The sequence below is a fragment of the Eurytemora carolleeae genome, unplaced genomic scaffold, assembly GCF_000591075.1.
Source record: "Eurytemora carolleeae unplaced genomic scaffold, Eaff_2.0 scaffold509, whole genome shotgun sequence".
NCBI classification, from domain to species: domain Eukaryota; kingdom Metazoa; phylum Arthropoda; class Copepoda; order Calanoida; family Temoridae; genus Eurytemora; species Eurytemora carolleeae.
Window position 1 is genome coordinate 215,418 of NW_019396523.1, and position 12,962 is coordinate 228,379.

At 33.4% G+C, this 12,962-nt stretch overlaps 1 protein-coding gene across 1 annotated transcript in view; it reads right to left on the reverse strand.

Annotated features, from left to right (window-relative positions):
- Positions 1-12,488, reverse strand: part of LOC111704825 (potassium voltage-gated channel unc-103) — a 62,275-nt gene extending 49,787 nt beyond the window's left edge. The window contains exons 1-3 of the mRNA XM_023477183.1: positions 12,080-12,488; positions 8,736-8,795; positions 7,136-7,318 (exon numbers count right to left, since the gene is read on the reverse strand). Of these exons, the coding sequence (XP_023332951.1) occupies positions 7,136-7,318; positions 8,736-8,795; positions 12,080-12,256 (420 nt within the window). The 5' untranslated portion in view covers positions 12,257-12,488. The remainder of the gene's footprint in view (positions 1-7,135; positions 7,319-8,735; positions 8,796-12,079) is intronic.
- Between the last annotated feature and the right edge of the window lie 474 nt (positions 12,489-12,962).

Here is a 12,962-nt window from a genome sequence, read left to right on the forward strand (position 1 = left end):
CTTGGATATTCTTTATATGTTATCTTGGATATTCTTTATATGTTATCTTGGATATTCTTTATATATGTAATCTTGGATATTCTTTTTATGTAATCTTGGATATTGTTTATATGTTATCTGGGATATTTTTTATATGTAACCTTGAGAATTATTTATATGTTATCTTGGATATTCTTAATATGTAATCTTAGATAATTTACATATATAATCTTGGATGTTCTTTAAATGTAATAATTGGATATTCTTCATATGTAATCTTGGATATTTTTTATATTTAACCTTGGATATTCTTTATATGTAACCTTAGATATCCTTTATTTGTAATCTTGGATTTTGTTTATGTGTTATCTTGGATATTCTTTATATGTAATCTTGGGTATTATTTACACGTAATTTTGGATATTCTTTAAATGTAATCTTTGTAATCTGGGATCATCTTTATATATAACCTTGGATATTCCTTCTGTTTATTCTGGGATATTCTTTATAGGTAACCTTGGATATTATTTATGCTTAAACTTGGATGTTTTTGTATTTTTCATGAATATTATCTTCGGTTTTCTTGTTAACAATATTATTACTTTTATTTTTTACATTTTATTGAATATTTTATATGATGTTAAAAAAAACAGTGATAGTAAAAAACAAGATATATGTATGATGCTAAATAATCTCTAAGGATTGTACTTATTTTTAACTTTAAGATGACTTTAATGTCTTGTTTTTCTCCGGATAAATCCTGGAGGATGGAATAGATCTGGCAAGTAGGGAATATTCAATTCTACTTAGACATCTTCTCTTTCAAGTTTTCATTACACCTGTTATACCTAGGGGTTACATTACAATCGGAATTGCAGAATTGCGCAACTTTTCTTGAATTACGCGGAGTTTACAGGACTCGCAATTGCGCGCAAGTAACACCCAATTGCGTTGGAAACCATAGTTATACGTAACCTTACTATGATCACAGTGCTTAGGATCTGGATTCGGATATATTGGATCCACTACATTATATGCTTCCCTATCCTGTTCTAGTTTTTGAGACATTGAACATTTTACTTATTTATTGTCACAAATTAATTTAATGATTTTTTAAAAAATTGGAAACATAACAGTTCCTTTATGTTACGAAATTATAAACTTGTTGGTCGGAAAATTTGAAGATAAGAAGAAAAAATTATTAGTTTTAAACTTTTATATTAATCAGCCAAGTCATAAACTGAATATTAAAAGATTAATCAGCCAAGTCATAAACTGAGTAGAAAAAGTTAAATCATTAAACAGATAAAGGCACAGCTGCTGAAGTTTCCTGTATGAGAGGGATTCTTCTTAAATTTGTGCAAAGGAGTCTGTATATCATTCGAGAGCATGTTTCCAACAAAAATTTAACTAAAAATCTACAAAAAAAAAACTTCTTGTAAAGCCTTTACTTATGCTGTCTCATTTAACTTTTGTCATTTATATTTTGAACAATGATTCATTATTCAAAATTAGAATAATTATTTGGATAAATTTTGAATAAGTTTCATCAATATATTGGTTTAGATCCTAACTATCCGTTCTACAATCCTCAATATGGACCTTCAATCAGATCTATAAAAGCTTGCAGCTGGATTACTCAGTAACTTCCACGAACTACTCCTAAATTACTCCTAATCTACTTCTAAACTGCTCTTAAACTACTCCAGAATTACTCCAAATCTAGACGAAGAATAGTCCCAAACACTCCCAAACTATTCTTAAAACACACCAACAATAGTCCCAAACTACTCCTAAACAACACTTCAACTATACGAACAAAATTCACAAACTAATCCCGAACCACTTCTAAGCTAAACAAATAATAGTCACAAACTACTCCTAAGCTAGACGAGCAATACTCCCAAACTACCCCTAAACTAGACGAACAAAAGTCACGAACTTTTTCTACACTACACAAACAATAGTCATACACTAATCCCAAACTACTCCTAAGCTACACAAACAAGAGTCACGAACTAATCCTAAACTGCTTCGAAAGAGGATACAATATGCTCCCAATTAGCTCCCAAACTCCTCCTAAACTTAATGAAAACTACTCCAAATTAGAAACAAATTTCTCTAAACTACTCCTTAGGCAGATACATTCTGCTCCCACGTTAACCAAACACTAGTTACAAACTGCCCCAAACTACCCAAAGTTTAGACAGAAACTGGTCCCAAACTGCTAGAAAGCTAGGTACAAACTACTCGGAAACCTTATACAAACTGCTCCCAAACTACTCGAAAACTTGAAACAAACTATAACTAGAAAACTATGTACAGACTGCTCCCAAACTACTCGAAAACTAGGTACAAACTACTCGAAAACTATAGGTACAAACTGATTTTAAACTTTACGAAAACTTCTGAAAAAAAACTGAAACTATTAAGTGTTTATTACAAGGTAAATTAAAGAAAAAATAAATTTTATATTAGAAACTAACCTCAGAATTATTTAAGAAAGGGTTGGTGCAAAACTAGTCCTTGTTATGTATTGTATATTATAGTGTCCCAGATTAAATATTTAACTTAATTATATTAGATTTCCATTCACAATGAAGGATCCGATTCTCATTTTAAATTGTAAACGTTTCTGGTTAATTGGGCTTTGATCAGAAGTTCCAAACCAAGCTGAAACTTACAAATAAAATAATAAGAATATGGAATCAAATTGACATTTAGATCTCTGTACAATATTTAGAAGTGAACTTCTAACAGAGTCCAAAACTAAAAATGCGCAAGATTTAAGTTAACGCTAAAAAATTCAGAAAAAAAGGAATTCAGAGCTGGGAGCTTTTGAATTATGGATATCAGGATTAATGCTTGATCCACTCTTTTTCTTAATCTCCAGATTAATAATGCTTGTTTACCTCTTGTTATTAATCTCCAGATTAATTAACCAATCAATTTAATTAAATTAATTTAATAAAATTAATCAATTAAGGATATCCCATTCTAAAGTTTTGAGCTCAGGATTAACTTAAATTAAATGCCTGAATCATAAAATTGAGTTGAATGAATTTACGCAAGCGCCGCAACATTTTCCAGAGAATCATAATAGATTAATTGGAAATGATGAGAGACCATGCGGGGATTTACCTCGTCGATTTCAGTCAGTTAGATATGTAAGCATTGGCTTAAAGTTAAAGTTTAATTAAGTCACGAGCGGCATTTAAGCTGTAACTTTTCGTTCTTTCGTTCTGGTCTCTGGACCGCATTTTTCGCTCAAACTTCTAACCAGATCTAAAACTGTAGAGATCATCTATGTGTATAAATTCAGATTTCAACCTTGATTTAAAATTTAATCCTTGAGAAAAATAACTCGTCATTAGAACGTAGAGAGCCAGATCAAAAACTTCCGAACTAATTCTAACAAGTTTTATACTCGGATAGAACATCTAAACAGATATAATCCTGGAGTATAGAAATACTAATTGGACTAAAATACTTACAGTTTTGTCAAACTTAACTTTACAACTAATGCTGAACATCTAACTTTAGCCAACCTCTTCGCTTTTAAACTTTTCTCCGGAATATAAAAGGAAATTATTGATAAATTCGTCCAAACTCTTTACTCCGCGCACTCTCTGCAGTGTTTTGTTGTGTGTTGAGAGGTTTGATACTTTAATACTCAACTTGAAATACATTCTTTCCTTCCTTCCTTTAGATTAAATATTTCTCCTGTAGAACCTTGCAGTAACTAATCTATCCAGCCTTACTCCAGATACTGATCTATCTATAATCCATCTCTACAATGTCCAGCAAACCCTTCTCATCTTTCTTATTTATCTACCTAGACAATGATTGAAGAATGCGCGCGTACTTTCTAGTTTTCTTAAATTATCATTTCTATTCAATATTCATGATATAACTGTTTATACGGAACCTTCTGGATATTTGTATTTTCAGAAAACCCAGATATAGTAAAGGATCTGAGTTTTTGCCACAAACTCAAATGTTCCAATCCCTATATCTCTGGAACTGGTTGGTGTAAACCTTTGATATTTCAAACTTGGATTATTTAATCTAACATATTTCATAGTTTGAAATATCAAAGGCCTACTGCACTGGGTTGAAAAGATATAGGGATTAGAAAACCAGAGTTTGTTACAAAGACTCAATTCCTTTATTGAACATTTGTATTCAACAGATTTCCTTGTTATCGGATATTCGAGATATTTGTGTTTCCTGGATTTCCTGGTATTTGGATATTTTAATTTCCAGAAAACCCAAATATAGTCAATTTCTTGAATATTTGTATTCCCAAGAGTTCCTGGTAATCGAATATTCTGGATATTTGTATTTCCTGGATTTCCGATATTTGGATACTTTGAAAATATTTGTGTTTCCTGGATGTTCTGGTATTTGGATAGTCTGGATTTTTGTATTTTCTGGATTTCCTGGTATTTGTCTTTCAAGATATCCCCGATATAGTCAAATTCTTGAAAAATGTATTCTAAAGATTTCCTTGTTAGTGGATATTCTGGATATTTGTATTTCCTGGATTTCCTGGTATTTGGATATTCTGGATAATTGTATTTCCTGAATTTCCAGGCATATGGATATAATGGATATTTGTATTTTCTGGATTTCCTGGTATTCGAATATTCTGGATATTTGGATTCCCTAGATATCCTTATTATTGGGTATTTCTTGGTTATCAGATATTCTGTATATCTAGATTCCCTGGTCCCTTACCCTCAACTAAGGTTTCGGTGTGCACTGCAGTAAATGCAGTACACTGACCGAAGAAATAGTAGAGTTTAGTGGAGAGTGATGGATCTCATAGAGTTCCTTTGACGTCCATATCTTGAAGGTTTTCTGAATTCTTCTACATAATTGCTGGATACCAGGTGTTCTGGACATAGTTGCTGGATACCAGGTGTTCTGGATTTTACATAGTTGCTGGATACCAGGTGTTCTGGATTTTACATAGTTGCTGGATACCAGGAATTCTGGATTCTGCATTTACCTGAATTCCAAGATGAAAAGTCTCTGGAGTTGGAAAACTTTCTGGAGTCCTTCGAGTTAAAGAACTGCATGAAGTCCCTGAAGTTGAAGAACTGCATGAAGTCCCTGAAGTTGAAGAACTGTATGAAGTCCCTGAAGTTGAAGAACTGTATGAAGTCCCTGAAGTTGAAGAACTGCATGAAGTCCCTGAAGTTAAAGAACTGCATGGAGTCCCTGAAGTTGAAGAATTGCATGAAGTCCCTGGAGTTGAAGAACTGCATGGAGTCCCTGAAGTTAAAGAATTGCATGGAGTCCCTGGAGTTCAAAAACTGCATGGAGTCCTTGATTTTAAAGAACTGAATGTAGTCCTTCGAGTTAAAGAACTGCAGGAGTCCCTGGAGTTGAAAAACTGCATGGAGTCCCTGGAGTTGAAGAACTGACTGGAGTTCCTGGAGATGAAGATCTTCCTAGAGTCCCTGGAGTCGAAAAACAGTCGTGAGTTCAGGTAGTTAAAGAATTTTCAAGAGCCACGGGAGTTGAAGAAATTCCTGGAGTCCATGGAGTTAAACAACTGCATGGAGTCTCTGGAGTTGAATTGATATCTGGAGTCCATGTAGTTGAAACACTGTGTTGAGTCCAGGTATTTAAAAACCTTCATGGAGTCATTGGAGCTGAAGAAAATTCTGGAGTCTTCGGGTTCTTGGAGTTCAATGTGTTGCTGGAGTCTTCGGGTTCTTGAAATTCAATGTATTCCTGGAGTTCCTGGATTTAAAGGACTTTATAAAGTCCTTAGAGTCCTTGATGTCCCTGGAGTCTCTTTAATCCTCAAAGTTCTTCGAGTCCCTGCCACCCTGATGTGCTTGGAGTCCCTGGTGTGCTTGAAGTCCCTGTTGTGCTTGGAGTCCCTGGTGTGTTTGGAGTCCCTGGTGTGCTTGTAGTCACTGAATTCCCCGGAATCCTTCTTCTTATTTGGATTTTTGTTATGACTTTCAACATGCAAAAATATTATAAATTATTTTCCTTGGTTCTACTTTTTAGCATTAAGTGTAAACATGCTAAGGTATTATTAGAGGCTCTTTTAACATAAATGAGCTTGAACACTTAACATTGGTTTATACATTATATAACAAGAACAAGATCATATTTAAACCAATAAGTTCGCTTTCTCAAGATATTCTCTGATAGCATGCAATCTTTCTATTGAACTGTAGGGTAGGGTAATAAGACAGATTGTATGCTGAGATATTTAAATATATATATATATATAAAGTTGATTACAAAACTATGTTAAACAATCAATATGTCTATTTGCAAATATATGTAGATTTGTTTTCCTTAAATAAATGTAGATTGTGCATAGATGATATATATATATATAATATAGATACATGATTTCTTGTTTTCCTTAAATATATGTAGATTGTGCATAGATGATATATATATATNATAAGACAGATTGTATGCTGAGATATTTAAATATATATATATATATATTTATATGTAGGTACAAATGACATAGACACTAGATAGTTTAAACATAAAGTTGCACATTACAAAACTATGTTAAACAATCAATATGTCTATTTGAAAATATATGTAGATTGTGCATAGATGATATATATATATAATATAGATACATGATTTCTTCGTTCTCCTTAAATTCTTGATTTCTTTCTTTTTCCCCTTTCAATCCTATTCTTCTCTTCTCAATTTTCTTTTTCTTTCCTCCTATTTTTAATATTATATTTCTTAGTATATTATTGCTACTTCCCTACTCCTCTTCATTCTATCGTCCTATCCTAGGACCGAGGGGAGGAAGGCCAGTCACAACAAATTTTCATCCAACCCAAATTCTCCCCATTTTCTTGTGCAAGCCGCATCCAAATAATTTTTTTTTAAAGATTGCAATACTTTAGTTTAAGTATATATAATGCCCTAACGTTAACAGATTTTTAAAAAAACAGTTTTAGCCATAAGGATTAAACACTAAAAAAAATAATAATGGATGGACGAGAAGTTCGAGGTGGCTCGGACGAGAAAAGGAGAAGAATGTAGTTTAGGCGAGAAATTGACCTTCCTCCCGTCTATGACCCTTTAACCCATTCTGTCCTATCCACCTCCCCTCTTCTGTCCCTTTAGCCCCCTCTCCCCTGTAATAACTTACCCTATCTTGAGCTTGATTGTCTATGTAAACTGAGTCTGGAGCTGATCTTGTGCTTCCTGTACTCATTAATGAGCTTTGTTTCTGGAGACCAGACCGCCGGGCCTCATTGTTGTTGAGTCCGCGCAGCGCCAGCTTCTCACAGCTATCCAGGCGGGTCAGATCATTCAACAGGTCATTAATCACCTGGAAGTTATGGAATAGTTATGTAAAAATGACTTGATATCAAAAAAACAAATCCAAAGACTCAGAAGTTGAATACACAGTGGTCGCCACTATAATGTGAAATTTAAATAGTTTAGTTGTTTAGCTTCTACAGAAAATAGTTTGCTTTGTAAATCTTGACCCGGGATATAAGCGGCATATCTACTTATCTATTATTTAGAAACTCATATTCTTTGTAGGATATAAAGAACCCCCGGTAAACCCGGTACCTACTGGGCGGTATATCAGGGTGTATCCTGATATCCTTGATATTCCTGGTATCCCTGGTATCCCGGTATTCCTGGTATCCCTGGGATACTCTGTATTCATAATACATAGTACATAGTATCGAAGTATCCTGGTATACCTAGTATTCTGGTATACCTAGTATTCTGGTATACCTAGTAGGTATACCTAGTATTCTGGTATACCTAGTATCCTGGTATACCTAATATTCTGGTATACCTAGAATCATGGTATACCTAGTATATCTGGTATACCTAGTATCCCGGTGTATACCTAATATCCTGGTATACCTAGTATCATGGTATACCTAGTATATCTGGTATCCAAGTATCCTAGAATCCTGGTATACCTAGTATCCTAGTATACCTAGTATCCTAATATCCTAGTATCCTAATATCCTAATATCCTAGTATAATAGTATCCTATAGTATCCTGGTATACCTAGTATCCTAATATCTTAGTGTAATAGTATCCTAGTATCCTGGTATACCTAGTATCCTAATATCCTAGTGTAATAGTATCCTAGTATCCTGGTATACCTAGTATCCTAATATTCTAGTATCCAAATATCCTAGTATCCTAATATCCTAGTATAATAGTATCCTAGTATCCTGGTATACCTAGCATTATAGTATCCCAGTATCCTGGTATACTAGGAGTAAACATGTTTAAATCTCGTCTGTATTCAATGCGAGAGGTTGAAGAGACGGTAGAGATCTTGAGATCAATGTCAATGGGATTTCAATTCTATAAAACTTGAGTTTTGTGGAGAAAATGTCCCTCTTCAACTAATCTCTGGGGAGAACAGAATTGAAAACTAAATTATTTTTACTCTCAAGTCAAGTGAATTGACCAAAGAAAAAAGAAAGAAGAATTATTTTATTAAAAATAAAAAACAAAGAATTTTTGACAAAATATAAAACATAAACTGTAAAAATAAATCAAGGTTAAATGCAAGGCAAGATAATTCAATAATCATGAATTCCAAAAATCTTTTTTTTTCATGATTTTTAAATACACACCAATGAAAACAGAAAAAATCAGAAAAATTTGTTGCATATTGCGTAGCATTTAAAAACTAGAATTACTGACATTTTTTGTTGCCTCAAAGAGTTGTCTAGATTATAATTTAATGTTTATTAAAAAAACTTACTCTAACATCCTTGTTAAGATGAGACCTGGTGAGTGGTTCTCGAACCTCTTTCTCCTCCTCCTTTTATAATTCTTTCTCAAACCATTTGTTAAAAACAGGTTTGAATAGTATCTCCTGGATCTGAGAAAACATTCCCGGGAAATTTCAAGATTTTTTAACAATGCATGGCGTAAAAAAACATTGGAAAATATTGATAAAAAAAGAAAATGAAGAATCCATTGTTTTATCTATGGTTCAATCCATGGTTCAATCCATGGTTAAATCCATGGTTTAATTCATAGTTTATTCCATGGTTCAATTCATGGTTTAATCCTTGGTTCATTCCATGGTTTAATTCATGGTTCAATCCTTGGTTCAATTCACGGTTCAATCTATGGTTAAATTAATGGTTCATTCCATGGTTCAATACACGGTTCAATCCATGGTTTAATCCAGGGTTCAATCCATGGTTCAATCCTTAAATCGATTCATGGTTCAATTCATGGTTCAATCCTTGAATCATTCATGGTTCAATCCTTAGTTTAATCTATGGTTAAATCCTTGGTTTAATCCATGTTTCAATTCATGGTTCAATCCATGGTTCAATCTATGGTTCAATCCAGGGTTCAATCCATTCTCCAAATCAAAGTCCATCTTTCTTTCTTCAAGTATAACAATGAAAACCAATTCATGGTTCAATCCATGGCTTAATTTATGTGTTAATTTATGGTTCAATTCATGGTTCAATCCATGGTTCAATTCATGGTTCAATTCATGGTTCAATCCTTGAATTAATTCATGGTTCAAACCTTGGTTCAAACCTTGGTTCAATCCATGGTTCAATCCATGGTTCAATTCATGGTTTAATTCATGGTTCAATCCATGGTTCAATCCATGGTTCAATTTATGTTTCAATTCATGGTTCAATTCATGGTTCAATCCATGGTTCAATTCATGGTTCAATCCTTGAATCATTCATGGTTCAATCCTTGAATCTTTCATGGTTCAATCCTTAGTTTAATCTATGGTTCAATCCTTGGTTTAATCCATGGTTCAATACATGGTTCAATCCTTAAATCGATTAATGGTTCAATCTTTGGTTCAATCCATGGTTTAATCCATGGTTCGATTAATGGTTCAATTCATGGTTCAATTCATGGTTCAATTCATGGTTCAATTCATGGTTCAATCCATGGTTCAATCCATGGTTCAATCCATGGTTCAATCCATGGTTCAATCCATGGTTCAATCCATGGTTTAATCCATACTTCACATCAAAGTCCATCCTTTTTCCTACAAGTATAACAATAAAAACCAGAAAAAAAATTATTTTTATTTTAAAAAATTTTGATTAATAATTCCAGATATAATTTTTTATCTAAATTGAGTGTGAAATATTTCACATTCCAGAATGAATCCTGATTTTATCCTGGTTCTAATCTAAGTTATGCGATTCATATTCCAGGTTTCAATCCTGGTTCAATCTTGCTGTAATATCGGGGTAATCCTGGTTTATTTCCCGTTAAAAGGGTTTCAAGTTTATAGATCACTTTCAAACTTATTTCTCGTCTATTTTACATGATACTTTTTAGGGAAAACTAGCAAACATTTTGCAACGGAAAGCATACAGGAAATATGTTCGGTTAAAAGTGACATTTATGCAAAACTCCGTTTTCAAAATTTATACAATTCATTTCGAAATTAGCTTTAAACTAAATTAATCCTAGATTCAACCCTAATTTAACCTAGATTCTTAACTAGTTTAATCCAAGATTCAAACCTAGTTTAAACCTATATTTAAACCTTGCTTAATCCTAGATTGAAATCTAGTTTAATCCTAGATTGAAATCTAGTTTAATCCTAGATTCAAGCGTGGTTTATCCTAGATTTAAACTTTCCTTAATCCTAGTTTCAAAATAAGTTTAATCCTAGATTCAAACCTAGTTTAAATACTAGTTTCAAAATTAGTTTAATCCTAGATTCAAACCTAGTTTAAATACTAGTTTCAAAATTAGTTTAATCCTAGATTTAAACCTTGTTTAATCCTAGTTTTAGAATTAGTTTAATCCTAGATTCAAACCTAGTTTAATCCTAGTTTCAAAATTAGTTTAATCCTAGATTTAAACCTTGTTTAATCCTAGTTTTAGAATTAGTTTAATCCTATATTCAATCCTAGTTTAATCCTAATTTCAAAATTAGTTTAATCGTAGATTCTAACCTAGTTTAATCTTAGATTCAAACCTTGTTTGATTCTAGATTCAACCCTAGTTTAATCCTAGATTCAAACCTTGTTTGATCCTAGATTCAACCCTAGTTTAATCCTAGATTCAAACCTAGTTTATCCTAGTTTCAAAATTAGTTTAATCCAAGATTTAAACCTGGCTTAATTCTATATTCAACTTTAGTTTAATCCTCAATGTAACCCTTGTCTAATCCTGGATTTAACTCTGTTCTAATTTTCAACTCTAGTTTAATCCTAAATTCAACCTAAGCTAAATTCTGAATTCAAGCCAAGTCTGGCTCTAATTTTAACCAAGTTCAATTTCTGCTTTTAGTCCTGAATTTGCTAAATTTAAAATGGTGTTGTATAGACCTATATGAGAGTTTGAATAATTCATCTCATTTAATTCCTCTCCGGTCTAAATGCCAACCCCGAGCCAAATCATTATCCGTCCTGCCAAAGTTAAAACGAGATCATACAAATTGAGTAACTATATCAAACTTTGGAGAAACCAGAAATATTCCCCGGGGGAAAAGCTGTTCTAATAACATTATAATTTTTGTTGTCTCGTGAGCTTAATCCGTGGATTAGTGCGGACAAATCTGAGCATTAAGCTGGTTCTGTAAACAAATACAGAATGATAATTTCTTTAGAAGTCAAACTTTACATAAAATCCACGTAAAGAATTGGCAAGGTATATCATCAAAGCCAGGTTTGTAAGATTTCTAGGAAACTTGACGCAGAATGGTCTAATTTGCGTTATATATTAAATATAGATTTTCAAAGATAAAAATCAATGTAACTTTTCTCAGTGGAACGATAAATGTCAAGGAAAAGTAAAATATCTCTCAAAATGATTTTATTGATAAATATGCACTGTACACTGTACACCACCGTAACATTTTTGCATTTGAATTTTATCGAGAACCATATTTTTGAACGTTTTACGGTTTAAATCCATGTATATTGTATTTAAGTAGGAGTCTACCAAGAGATTCTAAAGAAGAACAAATTATAAATAAATTCCTCTTTTTTACCTTAGATATCCTGGATACACCAATAAACAGATAGAAACCGGAGATAGAATTAGAAGTATGAGAACATCAATACCGGATAATTCAACCTTACAGAAAGAATTATATTCCTCGGTGCTTGTTTGTCGAGATGACGGAGGTATCGGAGCTGTTCGTCCTCGTCCTACTCCATCAACTAATCTTACTCTCCTCCCCCCATCCGAGCTCGGGGGGGTCTTCTCATGTATCACTAAACTATTCAAACTCGAGGGAAAATGTTGAGCATTCTTTCTTCCCGAGCGGGACATGGAAATATTTTATGTTCCCCGTATTGGATCCACCTTTCACCTGGTTCCGTTCTCTCTCCAGGTCCCTGTAGGACTAGGGACCTTCAATCATACCTGACAATCTGTTCGCTATACTCTCTCCAAACCCACGCTTTTTTTGAACGCAGATCCCATGTAATATGATAAATATTTAATTATTTATTGACGGAGGAGGTTTAGGTTCAACCTCGTAGGTTTCTTATATCCCGGAGACTAGGAGTATGACTGCCCATAGTATGGAGGTTTCAGCCTCGATGTGGAGACCACCCTGAAACCTCTACACCACGCCCGATAGATATAGTTTTAATCCCCGTACATATACGCAGCGGCTTTACTATACTTTTATCTTTATTTAAAGCTTTCATTTATTCATGCATTTAAAGAAGATTTGCTTTCCTTCTTATACTCTTCTACGCAAATCTACGCCATGTTGAGAAATTATTGATTGTTTTCTCCGTCCGTCTCATCATCCCCCCATACAGCGTCCATATATAGTTCCTTCCTGTCTCCCCTCGATCCGATACAATCATTCGTTCCGCTCTTCTACCTTCCCTTAGATTCTCTCTCTCTTCTTCCTTCCCTTAGCTATACTCACTCTCTTCTTCCTTCCCTTAGCTATACTCACTCTCTTCTTCCTTCCCTTAGATTCTCTCTCTCTTCTTTCTTCCCTTAGCTATACTCACTCTCT